The sequence below is a fragment of the Scyliorhinus torazame genome, chromosome 3, assembly GCF_047496885.1.
Source record: "Scyliorhinus torazame isolate Kashiwa2021f chromosome 3, sScyTor2.1, whole genome shotgun sequence".
NCBI classification, from domain to species: domain Eukaryota; kingdom Metazoa; phylum Chordata; class Chondrichthyes; order Carcharhiniformes; family Scyliorhinidae; genus Scyliorhinus; species Scyliorhinus torazame.
The window spans coordinates 185335436-185355706 of NC_092709.1; the positions used below are offsets into that span (position 1 = coordinate 185335436).

Below are 20271 nucleotides of genomic sequence, written 5' to 3' on the forward strand. Positions count from 1 at the left end.
GTCTGACCTGCCAGTGGGATAGGCCATACCTAGGTATGGTGATGTTGGCATCTGGGATTGTCTAAGGTCTGATTCTGTGAGTATGACTGTCAGGCTATTACTTGACTAGTATGTGAGACAGCTTTCTCAATTTTGGCACAAGCGCCCAGATGTTAGTAAGGAGGACTATTTGCACAAGGTTTAAGAGGTATGCAGTGTTTTAATCCTCTTAATACTTGAATAGTCTCCCTGATTGACACTTTTCTCGGATTGCAGCTGCATTTTTCCAATGGATCTTGAATGGGTGTTGTTTTTTCTGAGCAGTTCCACAGATGCTATTGCTACTATATGGCTCATTGGTTTTGGACACAGTGTATACTGGATGAATGGGCATGGAAGGGCCATAGGTTGGCATGGAGATGAGTGGTCCTGGGAGTGGGTAGAGGGCATCAGTTGGCATTAAGTTTGAATGGAAACGAAAGGGGATTATGGGCAAGGTCTTTTTAACTCGCCTTTTTAAATGTTTTGAATCCTAATTATGGTTCAGAACTCTTCTGTGGGGTCGTGAACCATGGGTCACGGAGAAGTTGGATGAACTGCATGCGGATTGTGGAAATCTAAAAGACACCTCCCCTCACAATGGAGCTGGCCAGGTTGGGAGTGCAGGATTTGGGCAAACTACCAACACATCTATCCTGCACCAGTGAAAATTGGGCGTGCTTGTAATAGTGACAGGAATCCTGCCTGCCGTTTTTAAAGGATTCTGGAATTGTTCAGAGTCTATGAAAATCCATGGCCTAAGTTGTGATAGTCTTGTTCAATCCTAGATGATTGTCCCTTCCCCACCAAAATTGCAAGGTTTGTAGTGAGGGCCAAAGTTAGTAACTTCAGCCTTCTCCATATTTAGCTGGAGTAGATTATGGCTCATTCAAGACCGAAAAAGGGTGGTGGAGACATTGAATTGGGTGGCAACAATGTATGTGTGAAAGATAGCCTTGTGTCTACAGTTCCCTTCCTGAAACACTACATATGCTCTTTCCATTTGTTTAATCTCATTGCACAGCATTAAGAAAATATTTTCTCAATATGCAGGTCAACGTCCCTGCTGTGATTGATGTATATGTTGATTGTCTCTTCTGTCAACTTTGTAGCCTTTTTTTCCCCCTAGCCTTCCTAAAATGCTTGCTTAGCTTCCAACCTACAGTTCTAAGTATGCTATGTATTTAAAACATCGTAGCACATCTTTCCTTTGCAATTGTTGTCCAGTATTTTATCCCTTTATTTCAAATATCCATCATTTGCAGCTTTCCATTTTTATTTCTTAAAGTGCATGTTCTCATTATTTTAAATCTTTTGTTGTGCTGTTGAGCCAAGGCCTCACTCCCTTTTTTTATGACTTGGAAACACAATCAGTCCTAGAACTTTAATGGTAGCTGGAAGTAAATTGAAATAGGCTTTTTAAATCACTTATTTCAAACAGAATATTAATTATCTGCAGAACTCAACATTCCCTAATGAATGTTATTTACTGAACCAGCAGTTGTGAGCTGTATAACGCTATGGGATAGATTTTGAAGATATTTACACCACCCCTACTACTTGTGTTATGATGCTTCACTCTGCCATTTAGTTACTTTAATCCTGAAAATGTGTTTGCGAAACACCTGATAGAATTTTGCTACTTACAAGTCACACTATCTGCTCACAGAATCCCACACTTTGTCAGTCGTTTTTGAAAACAAGGCAATAAATTGAAACGTAGAGAAAATTTCTTATTTGTTTTTGTTATGAACAAAAAACTTGTATATCTATAAAGGACTGTTAGTAATAAATTAACTAATTTGTTTTGGGTTCTTCTTTACAGGGCTCCAACAGTACCACCTACATCAAAGGTGCATTTCAGTTACTACTTCCAATTCTTCAGATTTGCCATATGCATTCCAACATCAACAAAGCAGCCAAATAAGTGAAGGAATTGTGGGACTACCTTTGCATTCAGCATTGTTACTTTTTGAGTTGTAGAATTTCAGACAACCTGCAACAAAGCTAACAGGAACCTAATTCTTCACGAAGGGTATACACTAAGACAATAGAAAAGTCATTACTAGGATTTCTGTTTGTTTTGTAAGACCAATTGAAACACCAATTGCCTTAGAAAGACCTGAGTAACACAGTGAAATAAATATAGTGTTCCATGGTGTGCAATACTCTTTTAGAAGCAATGATCGCTAATATTGTACATATCCAATTTCTTAACTCCTTGACGGACCTGGAGATCCAACTCCTGCATTAACTTTTACAAAATGTTAACATTAATTCCAAATGACTTTTTATCCAAAAATGTTTTTTTTAATTATTTTGTGATCATATTTAAATCATGCCATCCAAAAGGAATGGGCAATAAATGCTGGCCTAGCCAGCGATGCCTACAATCCTCGAAATAATTTTTAAAAATTCAGTTCCTTGTCACCAAAGCTGCACTTTTCTATTTTAGTAAGCTTAAACACTAGACAAACATCATCACTAATATTTTTATGTCACTGCAATAGTTTCATAGTTAATGTTGTAAGCAAATAATGTTTTGATTCAGGATGTGGATGCAAAAATATAATTTATAAGATTGCAGGAAAATCATTACAATACTTTAGATGCTGATATGAATAATGTGTGAAAGTTAAATGTTACTGTAGTAGATTTTTGAATTTCTTTGACAAAAGATTTGTGCAGAATAGAAATTAAAACAGTTACCATTAATATAATCCACACGGAACTGAAGTGGGCAAAAATAAACTAAATGCCATCCCAGTTAAATATATAAGCATTGGATTTCCACAGGGCTGTCTCCACCTCCCACCATAACTTCAGTAGAGACGAGTAAGACTCATGAGAATTAGCATTAAAGTGACAGTTTTCCAAGGTATCTACCTATCTCCCAGTGGCATTACCAATCCTGGGGAAATGCAATCATATTTTTCTATTTTTATTAACACTTTAACCATGCATTCTAAACTTGCCTATTCCCCATTTTGGAATCCAAATTACATTCTTCCCGCAGTTCAGACGAGTGGGCAAAGATCTGGACTGAATTTTTAGTCTCCATTTGATCATGAATGGAGCAGATGAACATTTAAAGTAGCCCTGTGGCTGGCTTGCCAGTTTCCCTGCTCCATCCTGCCAATAGGCGGTATTCTTGCAGGTGAGTGCTCACTTTTTGGATGCATCGCTGCTCAAAGGAACTCCTGCTGGCACGCAGATGGAATTGGTCCCAGAGATGGGATGGTGGGGACGACGAGGGTATGGATTTTGCATTCCTCCTCTAGTTTCCCCAGAGGTTTAAAAACAGGGCCCCTCCATTTTAGGGCACCCTCTCCCTCACTTCCCTGTCATGTCATCTTGCTGCTGCTTTCAAGCAGGAGACCTCTGATTGGTGCTTCAACTTTGAGAGGCTGCCCATTGTCCTTAATTGGACAGCGAGCCCGCCTTCTATTAATTGACTACTCCAGAGGAAAATTGCAAGGAGTGACTGTTTCCACAAATGAGGGCTTCTGAGCCCCATTTGAACCCGATAATGGGTTTCAGAAGCTTGCAGGAAAAATTCCGCCTTTGGTATTTTTCATATTTTGAGTTTTTAATTTAACAATGACCAACAAAAAATTTGGAGTTTAATCCAGCTCCAGTACAGCGCAGATAAATAAACATTTATCTAGATTTTGTTTTTTGTCTAGTCATATTAAATAGATGAAAAACCTAATCCTTTAACTTCATGCGCGTAAAGCCCTATTTCGTATGTTAATGAGATGTGGGTGCATATCTAATTTTTCTGTGAGATGCACAGCTACTATAAAACAAAACCTGACCAGGAGGGAAAACTGGACTGACCTTGTTACTGGCTCACATTTAATTCCCTTATTCTTTGTCAAAAGTCGAATCACGTTGATGATGTTGGCTATTACATTGGTTAATGTATTCACAAAAATGAATGGAAGTTTAAATACAATACCTGATTAGTGTTCTGAAGTAGCTGTATTGACAAAGCAAAATATTCATCAAAAAAGTTCAGGAAACCCGTTGTAAGACTGATAGTTCATTTGTCTAAATACATTAGTGACCCAATTAAGTGCAACGCTCAATTTTGCTAATGGCCAGAAACTAAAAGCAGCATAACTGTGTCAAACAAAAAGTCCCAACTTCAGCTTCTGACCTCTTGGAGTAGGAATGCTCCTGTTGGCCTCAACACTCTGGGCTAGGGAAGACAAAATCAGCCAAGATTTATTTTTCCCATCGTCATTGGTAACTCTGGAGCCTGTAAACTTTGACAAGGGCACAATCAGGTTTGGCAATAATCTTCCATGTGAATGATAACCAGCAATCACTTGCTGCCAAGGCTTACTGATGAGGAATGGCTATTTGGACAGATAGTGAGGTCAGCTTGTGCTCATGTCACCATATCCAAGGAGCCTAAATGTCTCCAGGAGAGTTTTGTTTTAAAACATGAAGGGCTTATGACTCTCTTTTGGGTCTACATTATTACATACATTAATACATATTCTTATTGATTTAGATAGCTGAATTATTTATTGTTTAAATTGCATTCAGAGTGCAAAATGTTAAACTGTCTTAATGATAAAACACGAGTTCAGATGAACATAAATGTGAAGATTTGCTATGATTTGCAAGTGATGTGTATTCCATTGCTGTTCAGTAAATGCAAGTCCTGTTCAAAGCAACAGAATAAATAGGTGTTCTGATTTTCAGGTTTTACTTTTTCTTGAATTTAGTCAAAAAAACAAAGCAAAATACATGTGATCGATGTGCCTTTTGTAGGTTAAAATGAAAGATATTTTGAAATCAGAAAACTTTATTTATGTGAACTTAATTATCAAAACCAATTTGGAAGGGACAAATAAATATTTCTAAGTGATTAAGAAACACATTCCTTGAAAAGTATTCACACGTACCATTAGTTGTATCCTCAGCTACTCCTACCTGTTGAATGTTATTCCATATGATTGTGCTTTATGTTAATACTGTTCACTAGCACAGAGAACAATTTTAATTTCTCCCTGTGACTGAAAGTGGATGTACACTATTCCAGCCTTACAGTACTCCATTCTTAATGTTTCCAGATGTTCTCTAGTTTAACCCTAATTCTGGAATTTGCCTTGTGTAGGGCCAGTATCAGATTCAACCAAGTTTAACCTTAAAATCTGAAGGCTAATAAATAATCCACAGGTTGTTCAGTGTTTTCTTTTCCATTTGTGCTTCATCCAAAAAGCAAAAAAGAATTCAGGAAGAGTACGCCATTTAAACCTTTCGCAACAGCACCGACATTTATGTGTAATATAAATGATAACTCCATTGTTCTACTTTCAAGTTTGCTGAAGAGTAATAGTCTTGAAATTACTGTTGTTGACATTGGCAGTTGTCTGTTTTTTTAAAAGGTATGCACTAATCAATTTAAAAATAAACAGGTTAGTTAAAGTAGTGGACAAAAGAACAGCATACAAACCCAAATATTTGGCCGCCAGTGTCATTAACAGTAACTCCTGTGGTGATATGAATTCCGAGGTTTACAAAGTCTCCCTCCCCCTTCTGTATACCAGATTACAGATCTCATATGTATGAGGCTATTGTCTTGGAATTTATATGGGGCAATAGTTTGAAAGTGAAAACAAATTAAGCATTGAATTGTTTTTTAATGTTTGGAGTTGAAACATTCTGTACCCAAAATAATAATCGAACCAGCAAATGGATTTATCTTATTATGGTAAATTTAGGTTAGCATTTAATCTTCATTTTTCTTATTAATAATTTTGTCTTGAATAAACGTTAGAAAGGTGAAAATTTTGATATATGGTCTTTCATTAATGTGCACTGCACCATGTCAAATACAATAGACAGAATTTCTCCCCCCTAACTTAAAAAAGGATGAAATATATGTAGTATGTGAACAATTGAGGTTTTAGAGTCTGCTTAAAAATATACCTGTGTTGCTGGTGTACCGTGCTGGAGTACTGAAACTGACCAATCTACCAAGTCTGTTTTAAGATGTACTCATGTATGCACTCGTGTAGGACTGGATTTTACATTATGGCCATGCACCAACCCGCCCCCCCTTCCCCATCATCTTAAAAGTTGGGACGAGCCTACTTCCATTTGCTCGAATTGTCCCAAACTTATTGAGTTGCTAATTGTTTCAGGGCAAGACTTCCTCCGTCTGGGAGAACATTGTGCTGCTTAGAACTGCCAGGCAATCATTAAATGTCCCACAGCTCTCTAGTTCCAGCAGCACCACCGGGAGCATTGGTCACTGCAAGGAGTCCCCAATACCATGGAGCCAGATGAAAAGGTTAACCAGGAGTTTCATTGGGGGCCAGGCTGGCAGACACCAACCTGAATGGTGAGAAGCCAGGATCAACAGGGCCAGGAGGGAAACATGTGGTTGGTTTACCTTGAGTCATGGGGCTCTCTTGGGCCCAATATTCCAGAACCAGAGGTGTGAGCAGACTGCCCATGTGTCCCCCGCCACTGGTAAAATACCGGAAGCATTGGATAGGGAACTAGCACTGCGCCACTGCCACCCCACCCAATGTCATTCCCCCCCCCCCCCCTCCCCCGAGAGTCTAAGGTTTCACCAATAGTTGGTACTAATACATTAAGGTAAGGATTGCCCAGCAACTACATCTGTAAACATCACATTGGGTATATGTTGTTGTGTAATGGCAACTCAAATCTAACCTTGGAGAGACTGTTAGAAAGTGGTTAGAAGCAGATAGGTTGAGTTTCTGCCCCATTCAAAACGATTAGCAAATTCTGAATGGAAGGATCTGCCAGCCTCACTGTGTTCCAGCAGTAGTGTAGACGGAGAACCTTTGCAGCAAACCCCAGGAACCCTGCTAGATGCACTTATGGCTTCTGATTGCAGGTGTGCATTCATTCTAGGCCTAATGCAACCTCATCACCATGAGAAGACGAACAGCAATAAATCCCCCCCAAAAATTAATTGGCGTACCAGGATGGGGCTGTCTGAACCTGTAAGAGCATAAATGATTGCAACCCTTACTCTGCTGCCCCCACCCCACTACACCAGAGGAAGAGATGGTGCACTGAGTTTCTGATGGCTCTACAGGGTGAACCCTTCCGTTTCACTACAGGTGCAAAGGTCTTTAAATCTGGTGAATGGGATGATTTAAATAATAGAACAAGGTTATGGTTAGCAGAAATTCAAACCTGCCATGCGGGTGCCTTATTGACCCCTTTAACCACATATTCTCTGATGTTTTAAGTTTCATTTGTTTTTGTTGAAGGCAGTATCCCTTTAAGGGGCTGCCCCTTGTATTTTGTCCCTTAGTTTGTTTGATTTAGTGGAATTTGTTTCACACAAAATAGTTCAATCCCAACCAGCTGCTGCAGCTGAATTGCCTTTTTTGCTATGGAGTGGGACCTGGAGGCTAGAGAGAGATGACTTCTACATTCTGGAGTTCCCTCTGCAGGGAAGGAAGTAAGGAATTGGGGAAAATAAAATTAACCTGCCTTGCTTCTCGTGGTATAATGATGTGAAATGTTTTCCACTTAATAGATGCCATCTTCGCAACTCACCAGGACTTCTCTGAGCCCTAACTGCCTGGAGCTGCTAAATGGCTCCTGGGGCTTCTCTGTAAGCTGCAACCACATGAGGAACATACTGCAACCAACCCCTCTCCCACCAAACACAGATAAATTGAAACCAGAAATCTTTCTGAAGGTCCACCTCCCCATTTAAATTTTTAAAAATCTTATTACAAACTTATTCAAACAGTTACAAAACATAAACAGTCCGGGGCACATGCTCCCCATCACACAATCTGTACAATATTTTCCCCCATTTTCACCACCCTGCAACAAACAGCTCCTCGAACATGGCCACGAACAGACCCCACCTTGCCTCAAAGCCCTATGCTGAACCACTTAATGCGTATTTGATTTTTTTTTCTAAACGGAGAAAGTCATCTAAGTCTCCGAGCCAGGCCACCACCCCCGGCAGCATTGCCGACCGCCATTCCGATAAGATCCTTCACCGGACAATCAGAGAGTTGAAAGCCACGACATCGGCCTTCCTCCCCTCCATCAGCTCCGGCTTCTCCGATATCCCAAATATCGCCACCCAAAGCGTCTGATCCGACCTCCTCCCTCACAATCTTTGTTAGTGTCGCGAACACTCCCACCCAGTATCTCTACAGTTACTCACAGCCCTAGAACATATGTGTGTGGTTTGCTGGCCCCCGCCCGCACCTCTCGCACTCATCTGCAACTCCCTGGAAGAACCCACTCATCCTCACCCGAGTCATGTGCACCCTGTGTACCACCTTAAGCTGTATCAGGCTCATCCTCACACACAAGGAGGTTGAGTTTACCCTGCGTAGTGCCTCACTCCCCAGTTCATCTCCCCTCCCAGATACCCCTCCCATTTCTCCTTCATCTTAACCTGCTCACCCCCCTGTTCTCCCGGCCACCCATGTATATCCCCAATCCTTTGACAAAGAGTCAGCGGACTCGAACCATCGGCTCTTTTCTCTCCCTACAGATGCTGCCAGACCTGCTGAGATTTTCCAGCATTTTCTCTTTCGTTTCAGATTCCAGCATCCGCAGTAATTTGCTTTTATGTCCCCAATCCTATCCTCCCCTTCCACGGCTGGGAGCAGCAACCGCTCCAGTAGGGCATACTTCAGCAGCTTGAGGAGCCCTTTCCAGACCTTCCGTGCAAAGTCCCTTACCTGTAAATATCTAAACTCACATCCTCTTGGGAGCTCTACCCTCTCCTTCAGCTCCTGTATTCCAGCGAACCTCGCTTCACCAGCCCCACTTCTCGCCACTTCCTGTACATACCGTCTGTCCTCCCGACGGGGTCATAATCACATTCAACAATCGCCTTATATTACTGGAGAGTTGCCTGCCCTTTAGGAAACCGGCTTGGTCCTCCGCAACCACCCCCGGGACACAACCTTCCATCCTCCCCGCCACCAGCTTGGCCAGTACTTTTGCGTCTATGTTTCACAGTGATATGGGCCTGTATGACCCACATTCTAACTGTCTTTCCCCTTCTTCGGTATTAATGTAATCGTTGCCTCAGTCATCGTCTCCGGGAGCTCCCCTTTCTCCAGGTACTCCCTTAATGCCCCCAGCAGATGGGGTGCCAGTTCCATAGCGAACTCCTTAGAAAATTCTGCCGGGCAACCATCTGGCCCCGGGCCTTTCCCGACTTCAATAATAATAATCTTTATTAATGTCACAAGTAGGCTCACATTAACACTGCAATGAAGTTACTGTGAAAATCCCCTAGTTGCCACATTCCGGTGTCTGTTCGGGTACACTGAGGGAGAATTCAGAATGTCCAATTCACCTAACAAGCACGTCTTTCGGGACTTGTGGGAGGAAACCGGAGCACCAGGAGGAAACCCACGCAGACATCGGGAGAAAGTGCAGGCTCCGAACAGACAGTGACCTAAGCTGGGAATCAAACCTGGGTCCCTGGCGCTGTGAAGCAACAGTGCTAACCACTGTGCTACTGTGCCGACCCTTCATCCCCCTTATACTTTCCAATAACTCCCTCAGCCCCAAAGGCTCCTCTAGCGCCTTCCTCTTCTCTTCCTGCAGCTGCGAAAACTCCAGCCCGTCCAAAAACCTCCCCATCTTCCCCTCTTCACACCTGGGTCCGCCCTGTACAGTTCCTTATAGTATTCCTAAACACCTAATTTATCTTCCCCTGTCTCTGTCCGTACCCTCAAAATTTCCCTGGATGCCGCTGCCTCCGTACGCCAACATACGACTTGCCTTCTCCCTAATGTACCTCCCCTTTGCTCTCCGCAGCTGCCCCACTGCCCTTCCTGTCGTCAACCTATCGAATTGCCCCATAGCTTTTTCCTTCTTGCCAATCCATCCGTGGTGGGTACCCTCGAATACTCCCTGTCCGCCTCGACTATCTCGCCCAATAAACACTCGTACTCTTTCCTTTTCCTGTCCGCCTGTGCCTTGAACAAGATAATCTCCACCGGCCTACCACCTTCAGTGCCTCCCAGAATGTGGCCGCCGAAACCTCCCCAGTCTGATTCAACTCCTTAATCACTGACCATATCTTATCACAGAACCCTCTATCTGCTAGCAACCCTGAATCTAACCTCCATTCTGGCCTCTGCTCTCCTCCCGATCTAACTCAAACCTCCAGCCAGTGGGGCGCATGGTCCGAAATTACTATCCCAACGCACTCCGCTCCCTCCACCCCTACCAGCACCTCCCGACTCACCATGAAAAAGTCAATTCCGGAGTATACCCTGTAAACATGCAAGAAGAAGGAGTACTCCTTCCCCGCTGGGTTTCTAAAACGCTATGGCTCCACCATGCCCATCCTTTCCATGAACCCCCAGCTCTTTTACCATCCGCAGCCTTCCCATTGACCTGGGGCCGGGCGTGACCATCCTCGGCTCCAACACGCAATTAAAGTCTCCTCCCATAATCAACTAATGCGTGGCCATCAGCCCCTTCACAAACCCCACATTGTCCCAATTCGGTGCATACACATTCACCAACGCCACCGGCATCCCGTCCAATACCCCACTCGCCAGCACACATCCCGGGTCCCTCACTTTCTTTGCACGTGAACCCTGTAGTTTTGCTTATCAAAATTGCCACCCCCCCGCGGCTTCGAGTCAAACTCCGAGTGAAATACCTGACCCATCAATCCCTTTCTCAACCTAACATGGCCCTTCACGCAGAGGTGCGTCTCCTGCAGAAAGACCCCCGCCTTCAAACTCCTGAGGTGCGCAAAGAACCAAGTTTTTTTTCACGGGCCCATTGAGCCCTTGCACGTTCCACGTTATAAGTCTAATCGGAGGCTTACGCCTCCATTTCCCTCTACTGTCCGCCATCCTCCCCTTTCGGCTCTGCCCCCTCTAATTTTGCCCTGTACCGGGCCCATCCAAGATAGCCCAACCATGCTTCTTTTCCAAACCTGCCACGTCACATCTCCCTCCTGCACCCCCAACCCCCCTCCGCCCCTCAGCCATCTCCCACGGCCACCTCCTTCACCTCACCTCCGTTCACCAGCAATACATGCCAGTGGCCACTCATACCCAAAGGCTCCTCCTACTAACCCCCCACCTTCCTCCCACCCTCGCCTCTTTGTTCTGTGTAGAAGGCTTCTCCCGGACCTCCCCCTCCCCCACACCAACAAAGACACTTCCAAAACCACAGGTCCTCCTCCGGGGAAAAAAACATCGCCACAGGCAGCATGGGGGGTGGGGGGACACTGCTGTCCCCTTAAAAACTTGATAGACATTGTCGACCCAACAAAAACCCTCCACCTATGAGGAAAAGAAACCCTCCGTCCCCCACTCTACCCGTTTCTTCCGTAGTCCAAAGTGCCAGCTCCTCCATCTCCCAATAAAGTTCAGTTCTCCCTCAGTTTGTGTTCTTTAATGGGCCGCTTCTGGGGTCTCAAAAGTAATATTCCGGCCTTCATAAGTCACCCACAATTTTGCCGGGTAGAGCACACCAAACCTGATCTGCCGTCGATAAAGGACCGCCTTGGTCCTGTTAAATCCAGCGTGTCGTTTTGCCAGTTCAGCTGCAATGTCCTGGTATGTTCGGAACTTGTTCCCCTCCCATTCACAGTTCCGTTTCTCCCGAGCACATTGCAGGATCTCTTTTTCCACAAACCTGTGGAGTCTTACAATCACCGTGTTTGGCTTCTGTCTTGGAGACCTGTGCACTCTCGTACCATGTCCAGCTCCACCACCAGCCCAGCCAACATCCTCGAAACATACCTCGTTGCACTCGTGCCTTCCACTCCAGGCAGGGCAACGATGCTCAGGGTCTACCTTCTCAACCTATTCTCTTGCTCTTCCACCTTACTCTCAGCAACTGGCAAAGATCTCCGAAGACCCCCACCTCCACCTCCAATGCCACCACCCAATCACTGGTCCAACATCACCCTCTCCATTTCTCAGATCTGTGACCCCTGTGACTCCAGACACTTTTCCACCCTCTCCATTGAGTCCTTCAGGGGTGTCACAGCCCCTTTGATGGGCTTTGAACGGTCCTCCTGTATCTAGAACATAGAACATACAGTGCAGAAGGAGGCCATTCGGCCCATCGAGTCTGCACCGATCCACTTAAGCCCTCACTTCCTCCCTATCCCAACCCAATAACCCCACCTAACCTTTTTGGACACTAAGTGCAATTTAGCATAGCCAATCCACCTAACCTGCACATCTTTGGACTGTGGGAGGAAACCGGAGCACCCGGAGGAAACCCACGCAGACACAGGGAGAACGTGCAGACTCCACACAGACAGTGACCCAGCGGGGAATCGAACCTGGGACCCTGGCGCTTTGAAACCACAGTGCTATCCACTTGTGCTACCGTGCTGCTGTTGCTAACTTTTAGTTGGCTTCAGAATTGGCCCACCAGGTCAGGGGAACAAATGGCCTTTCATTCGATCTGAGTCTGCAGGATTCAAAAGCTGGTATGGACTGGTAGCTAGGAGTGCCTATCTCATAGCGAGCGTTGACTGGAGACTTACTTGGTTGATGTGGCCGCTTGGGCAGTTCACTCTCGGGTTGATTCGTGTTGTTGAGTGACCCTGCCATGAAGGACAATTTGAACTTGGGGGCTTTACTTTATAGTCCCCAGGGGCTTCCCACCCTTCGGGGCGGATCCCGTACCTGGCTCCAAATGATTGGACTACGTTCCGATCACTTGGATCGATTTCTCCAATGCTGGAGTTGTTCCCTGATCGCTGGGCGGTCCCTAAATGTCTGTTGGCCTTCCTTTGTCTTGGCTCCTGCTGGCACCGAGGAGTCTGGCTTGGCTTTATTCACCTTAAGTGTTGCAATTCTGCCTTGGAATCGCTCATTACTATGCAGATTGCTGCTGGTTTCAGCGCTGTCTGGTTTTTGCAAGTTTCAATAAACATGATTTCTTCACTTGCTAGTCTTTGCCTGTGTTGGCTGAATTTCCCTTCAGTCTTTGCGGTTCTCCATTTTAAGTCAGGAAGTGGCCAACCTAGGTGGCTACACTGCCACGGTACTCTTTCCTTTGTTGCTCTTTCCTTTGTTGACGGAACTCTTCCCTGATGAAAGCCATCAACTGTTCCATCTAACGCTTTCCAACCTGCACCACGCCTTGCCCCTCCGCCATCTTTCCACTAGTTGCTGCGCCAGAGGGATCTTCCAACTCTTTGGTCAGGTCTTTCACCTTCTGCCGGGTTTGGTAACCAGCAGACGTGCCACACCCAGGGGGAATTTCTCCTCCAACCTCCAGCTACACTTTTCCATCGAAGTTTCTCCCGTTTTTGAGCAGGAGTTGCCCTGTGCGCAACCACTCACACCATGACCGCCACCGGAAGCTCCACCTCTCTCCATGATGATGTAACCTGTTTGGGCCCACCCACAAACTGACCTCCAAACCAATTATCCTTCCTTTACAAATCTCCAGATAAGTCCACCTGATATGTTATGGCTCCATCTATCTTGAGTCTATTAAACAAATATAGGTAATCTTCTGAACTGCAATTTTCTTTTAGGTGTTCAGGCAATCTCTAAAGCCCTGCAATGTAGTTAATTTACCTTCACATCAATACTCTTCCCAGAACTAAACATTACCTCTAAAGTATTAACATGAACCTTGAACTAGATATCCATCACAATGTGTAAAGTTGCTCAATTATTCAATGCTGTGGCCTGACTATATCTGGTACGTTGAGGATTAATAATTGAGGACTGATGACAGGATTGGCAGGAGAAAACATCCAATGGAAACCGGTCCCTCATCGTAAACACCACTGCTCATCCACCCAGCTTTGATCACCCACAGTGACATGGGCCTTTTAAATCTTTTCCAGACTGGCCAAGCCTTCTGTGCAGCCACCCAACATCGGTGGCGTCATCAAGACTCTCCAGGCTGCAGCTGTGGTGTAATCCAAACAATGACTTATTGTCAAGGACTGTCTGCTGACTAAACTTGAAGGCAGACTTAAAGAACTCCATCCAGTCACCCTATTGCATGGCTCTGTGCAAATACACAATGGCAATGAGGGAAGAGTAAATGCTGGTTGAGTCACTTAAAATAATTTTTAAAAGATATGCTAAATAAACAAATAAACCTGACTACAGCTGTGATACTGTATCTAATTCTGGGCACAGGTACAAAGGAGGCCTTCAGGCTCTGAACACAGTCCAGAGGAGAGTCAATATGAAAATAATTATTTTATATATTTGCACCGTAGCTCAGAATGATAGGGCATCTAACTGGAAAATATAATGCTCTGTGTTGGTTGGGCCATTAGTAATGAAGTTGTTTTTAAAGTGACCGAAATATCTTTGTTTGGAGGTATGTCAGAAAAATCAGCTGGTATCAAACTCAAGAGTGAGGATACTTCCACCTATAGTCCTGGCTCACCTGGAGGTCGGTTAGCTCAATTGGCCGGATGGTGGTTCATAATGCAGAGTGATGCCAACAGTGTGGGTTCCATTCTCATGCCAGCTGGGCTTATTCATGAAGGCCCTGCTTTCTCAACCTTTCCCCTTGGCTGAGATGTGCTGAATCTTAGGTTAAATCACCACTAGCCAGCTCCCTCTCAAAGGAGAAAGAAGCCTATGGTCCTCTGGGATGGTGGCGACATTTCCCTGGTTCACCTACTTTGCAATGGCGTGAGATAACTGTCTCAACATGGTCGGGGTTAACACAAGGGCTAATAGTAAGACTGCCGTCTACTACAAGGCTTCCAAAATAATCTTGGCGAAACTTACTGCCAAGAGTGTCCAAAATGTATCTTTTCTGGATTTTCTCGCAGTAATTCACAGGGAGGGTAATTTTCCAAGTTTATACTGTCCATAAGTAGCTTCACATGCTAACAATGCACTCCAGGATATTCCAATAAGTTTTCTATAATTGTTTGTCCATTAACTTAAGTTTGTGGAAAATATGGACTGCATTCCTGCAACTTTCCAAATGCACAGCTGGTGGAGAAGACTTCCTACTGACAGTGTGAACTCAGAAAATTACTCTACAATTTCCATCTTGGGCAAGCATCTTAGTACGCAGGAGTGACACCACTTCCCCAGCTGTCAAACAGGAAGCAATTCCTACAAAGTGACCTTGCTTTAACCTTGGCAGCCACCAAGTTGAATTTATTGTGCTTGCTGATGGTGAGCTTGGTGGTGGCAAAAGCATTTATTTAGGCAGGATGGTGGCATTCTGGAATCCCGCAGCCTTCCTGCCTCCACCAGAATGAATTTCAGGTGGGAATCTCCACGGCCAAACATACTGTGACGCCTTTAAGTGGCCAATTAATGTTTACTTAAGGGCCATAGCCTGCCACCGCTGGTAAGATGGTTGTGTCGCGATAATGTCACAGCGCTAGCAATCTGGAGGTCCCGAGGGCAGCAATTCAAATCCAACCATAGCAGCTGGTGGAATTTAAAACTGGGACGGTTAAAGATGGCTGAAGCATAGGTCTATTAACGCCATGGTCGTGGGTTCGATCCTCGTACTGGCAAATGCCGTTAACCTGTCATAAAAAAACAGCATTAACCCAGCTGCAGATGAGCCTGTCCCCTTCACTGCACACAACAGGCAAAACTGACTGGTCAACTTATCACCTCTTGTGGAAGGAGGGTCCATCAATCAAAGGCACTCAGTTCCTGATTGAGGGACTGCACATCAGAGAGTGGGGAGGGGGGTTACTGAGAAACTCCCCTATTCCAGTTTATTTACTGCTTTAGGGCAGCATGGTAGCATTGTGGACAGCACAATTGCTTCACAGCTCCAGGGTCCCAGGTTCGATTCCGGCTTGGGTCACTGTCTGTGCGGAGTCTGCACATCCTCCCCTGTGTGTGTGGGTTTCCTCTGGGTGCTCCGGTTTCCTCCCACAGTCCAAAGATGTGCAGGTTAGGTGGATTAGCCATGATAAATTGCCCTTAGTGTCCACAATTGCCCTTAGTGTTGGGTTCGGTTATGGGGATAGGGTGGAGGTGTTGACCTTGGGTAGGGTGCTCTTTCCAAGAGCTGGTACAGACTCGATGGGCCGAATGGCCTCCTTCTGCACTGTAAATTCTATTCTATGATTTACTCTGGCCTGGGTTGCTTTGCGATTATGAGAATCTGGTGCCTGTCATTTCAGTAGTGGCCACAGCCTCCCAGTGGCGCTGCTGAGCACAAGAACTGTCAGTCTCTGATTGGCCAGCAGCTCTTGGTGAGCGACACTTGCTCCGGGGTCTTGATTCCAGGGGAAGGGCTGCTGCTGGCCATGCCATTGCCTGATTGGTTTGTGGTAAACCCAGGCAGACACGGGGAGAACGTGCAGACTCGACACAGACAGTGACCCATTCCGGGAATCGAACCTGGGACCCTGGAGCTGTGAAGCAATAATGCTACCCACTGTGCTACCTTGCCGCCCATCCACCTTGTTGTAATACTATACCTCCAGCAAATTACCCACAGATATCAGATAATCTACAGAACATATTGGACACTGTCCCGCTCCGGTGCCTTCAATCCACAACCATAGTCACCCTAACTCCTTGACGCATATGAGAAAATAAGCCCTTTAAGGGCAGCACGGTGGTGATGCACGATCAATTGCACAAAGACAAGAGTTGAATACAACTGAGGCTTTATTACACTAAGATGTGGCCTCCCACAGCAGCTGGCGAAATGGCTGCTGTACTGGGAGCACACATATTTATACTCCACCTACTGGGCAGGGCCTGCAGGCAGGGAACTACCCCCGCACCTGTAGTACAGGGCCCTACCACAAATCACCTAATATATACATTAGTGGTGACTACCACATTCACCCCCTGTTAGAATTGAGTCAGGCAGGGGTGGTGGAGAACTGTATACACGAACACGTTTTAAAATACAGAGGGAAAAAAATTGAGTCCAGCGGGGTGGAGGAGAATTATACAGAAGGATGATCGTTTAAGAGTCCCGATCAAGTTACAGGTTCAGTCGGTCCGGAGCCTTGATCTGCTGTTGGGAGCGCCGCAGTGGTGGCGACGATTCCGGTGTTGGTCTGGTCCTCGGTGACTCCGGGAGCATGCCGAAATCATCTTCATCTTCGGGCGTGGACAGGGGGAGGACGGATTGTCCTGGGGAGGGGTTGTGGCTGGATGCACCGGGGGAGGGGAGGGTGGCGCCGGGCCGGAGGGGTGTGTGTGTGGAACCTGCTGGTGCCAGGTCCCTGAGGGAGACAGTATCTTGGCGGCCGTCGGGGTACGCTACGTAGGCATACTGTGGGTTAGCGTGGAGTAGCTGTACCCTTTCAATCAACGGGTCCGCCTTGTGGAGTTAGACGTGCTTACGGGGGAGTACGGTCCTGGAGCTGCGAGCCAAGTCGGGAGCGACACCCGGGAGGTGGACTTCCTGGGGAAGGCGAAGAGACGTTCATGGGGTGTGTCATTAGTCGCAGTGCAAAGGAGTGTCCGAATGGAACGCAGTGCGTCGGGTGGACCTCCTGCCAGGGGGAGGCCGGGAGATTTCTGGACCGTAGGGCCAGCTGGACAGCCCTCCAGACCGTCCCATTCTCCCTCTCCACCTGCCCGTTTTCCCGGGGGCTATAGCTGGTCGTCCTGTTCGAGGCAATACCCTTGTTGAGTAGGAACTGACGCAGCTCATCGCTCATGAATGAGGATCCCTTGTCGCTGTGGACGTAGGCGGGGAGGCCGAACAGAGCGAAGATGGTGTTGAGGGCTTTGATGACGGTGGCAGACGTCATGTTGGAGCATGGGATGGTGAAGGGGAATCTGGAGTACTCATCGACCACACTGATGAAGTACGTGTTACGGTCGGTGGAGGGGAGGGGCCCTTTGAAGTCCACGCTGAGGCATTCAAAGGGGCGGGAGGCCTTCACCAGGCGCGAACAGTCTGGCTGGTAGAAGTGCGGTTTGCACTCCGCACAGATCTGGCAGTTTCTGGTGATTGCCCTGACTTCCTCGACGGAGTAGGGCAGATTGCGGGCCTTGATGAAGTGGTACAACCGTGTGACTCCCGGGTGACAAAGGTTGTCGTGCAGAATCCGGAGTCGATCCACCTGTGCGCTGGCACATGTACCTCGGGAGAGGCCATCAGGGGGCTCGTTGAGCTTACTTACAAAATCTCGTAGTTGTCGGTGGAGAGCTCGATCCTCCACCTCAAGATTTTATAATTTTTGATCTTGCCCCGCTGTGTGTTGTTGAACATGAAGGCTACCGACCATTGGTCAGTGAGGAAAGTGAATCTCCTGCCGGCCAGGTAATGCCTCCAATGCCGCACAGCTTCAACGATAGTTTGGGCCTCTTTTTCGAGGGACGAGTGCCGAATTTCGGAGGCATGAAGGGTTCATGAAAAGAATGCCACGGGTCTGCCTGCCTGGTTGAGGGTGGCGGCTAGAGCGGCGTCCGATGCGTCGCTCTCTACTTGAAATGGTAACGTCTCGTCGACTGCGTGCATCGCGGCCTTGGCGATGTCAGCCTTAATAGGGTTGAAGGTCTGGTGAGCCTCGGCTGTTAGAGGAAAAAGAGTGGACTGGATGAGTGGGCGGGCCTTATCCGCATAATTTGGGACCCACTGGGCGTAGTAAGAAAAGAACCCCAGGCAATGTTTAAGGGCCTTGGGGCAGTGGGGGAGGGGGAGCTCCATGAGGGGACGCATGCAGTCGGGATCGGCCCGAGAAGTCCGTTCTGAACCACATAGCCAAGGATGGCTAAGCAGTTCGTGCTGAACACGCACTTCTCCTTGTTATAAGTTAGGTTGAGGAGAGTGGAGAAATTTGGCAAGGTTGGCGTCATGGTCCTGCTGATCGTGGCCACAGATAGTGACATTGTCTAGGTCCGGGAAAGTGGCCCGCAGCCCGTACCAGTCAACCATTCGGTCCATTTCCCGTTGGAAAACCGAGACCTCGTTGGTGACGCCGAAGGGAACCCTAAGGAAGTGGTAGAGGCGGCCATCTGCCTCGAAGGCAGTGTATGGGCGGTCCGCCTTACAGATGGGGAGCTGGTGGTAGGTGGATTTTATGTCCACAGTTGAGAAGACCCGGTACTGTGCAATCTGATTGACCACATCAGATATACGTGGGAGGGGGTACGCGTCGAGCTGCTTGTATCTATTGATGGTCTGGCTGCAGTCCATGACCATTCTGTGTTTCTCCCCAGTTTTCACCACTACCACTTGAGCTCTCCAGGGGCTGTTGCTGGCCTCGATGATGCCTTCCCGAAGCAGCCGCTGGACTTCGGACCTGATGAAGGTCCTGTCCAGGACGCTGTACCGTCTGTTCCTGGTGACGACAGGTTTGCAATCCGGGGTTAAGTTTGCGAATAGGGAAGGTGGGCCGACCTTTAGGGGCGCGAGGCCGCACACAGTAAGGGGTGGTAGGGGCCCTCCGAATTTCAATGTTAGGCACTGGAGGTTGCACTGGAAGTCCAGGCCGAGTAGTAGGGCAGCGCAGAGGTTGGGGAGGATGGAGAGGCGGAAGCCGCTAAACTCCATGCCCTGGACAGTGAGCGTGGCTATACAGCACCCCCGGATCGCCATGGAGTGGGACCCGGAGGCCAGGGAGATTCTCTGATTGGCGGGATGTACCGCGAGGGAGCAGCCCCTTTCCGTATCGAGATGAATGAAGCTCTCGGTGCTCCCAAAGTCCAGCAGGCAGGAGATCTCGTGGCCATCGATCTTCACGCTTGTAGAGGCGGTTGCAAGGTTGTGTGGGCGAGACAGGTCAATCGTGACCGAGGCGAGACGCGGCTGGTCGTCGATGGTGGCAGACGATCGGGTGCCCGGGGGGCACGGGTCCTGGTACGATGGCGGCGCCCAAGGGCCGCACGTGCCATGGGGGAGACAAGATGGCGGCGCTTGATGATCCTGGGGAGGACAAGTTGGCGGCACCCACGGGCCGCACGTGGCGGGGATCGAACAAGAAAGCGGCGCCCACGGGCCGCACGTGGTCCGAGGAGGGGAAGGTGGCGGCGTCCACTGGTCGTACGTGGGGGGGGTCGGAACAATAGCGGCGACTGAGCGGGCCTGGCACACTGCAGCGAAGTGCCCCTTCTTGCCGCAAGCCTTCAAAAGGGCGCTCCGGGCAGGGCAGTGCTGGCGGGAGTGTTTTGGCTGCCCACAGAAGTAACATCTGGGGCCCCCAGGGTTGGTTGGCTGACGCACGGCACAGGCGTGGGGTTGGCTGAGTGGGGTCCCCGATGGGGCGGCCGTCTGCGGAGTCCACGATGCGTAGGAGGGGTGGGCCGCGCGGCCAAGGGTGTAGGCCTGGATATTGCGCAAGGCGAC

The 20271-nt window shown here is 47.5% G+C and overlaps 1 protein-coding gene across 2 annotated transcripts in view; it reads left to right on the forward strand.

Moving 5' to 3' along the window:
* The window catches only part of fam114a1 (family with sequence similarity 114 member A1), a 65820-nt gene extending 60598 nt beyond the window's left edge, over window positions 1-5222 (forward strand). For both annotated transcript variants that reach the window (XM_072496573.1, XM_072496574.1), the window contains exon 14: window positions 1844-5222. In XM_072496573.1, the coding sequence (XP_072352674.1) occupies window positions 1844-1945 (102 nt within the window). In that variant the 3' untranslated portion in view covers window positions 1946-5222. The remainder of the gene's footprint in view (window positions 1-1843) is intronic.
* The last annotated feature ends 15049 nt before the right edge of the window (window positions 5223-20271 follow it).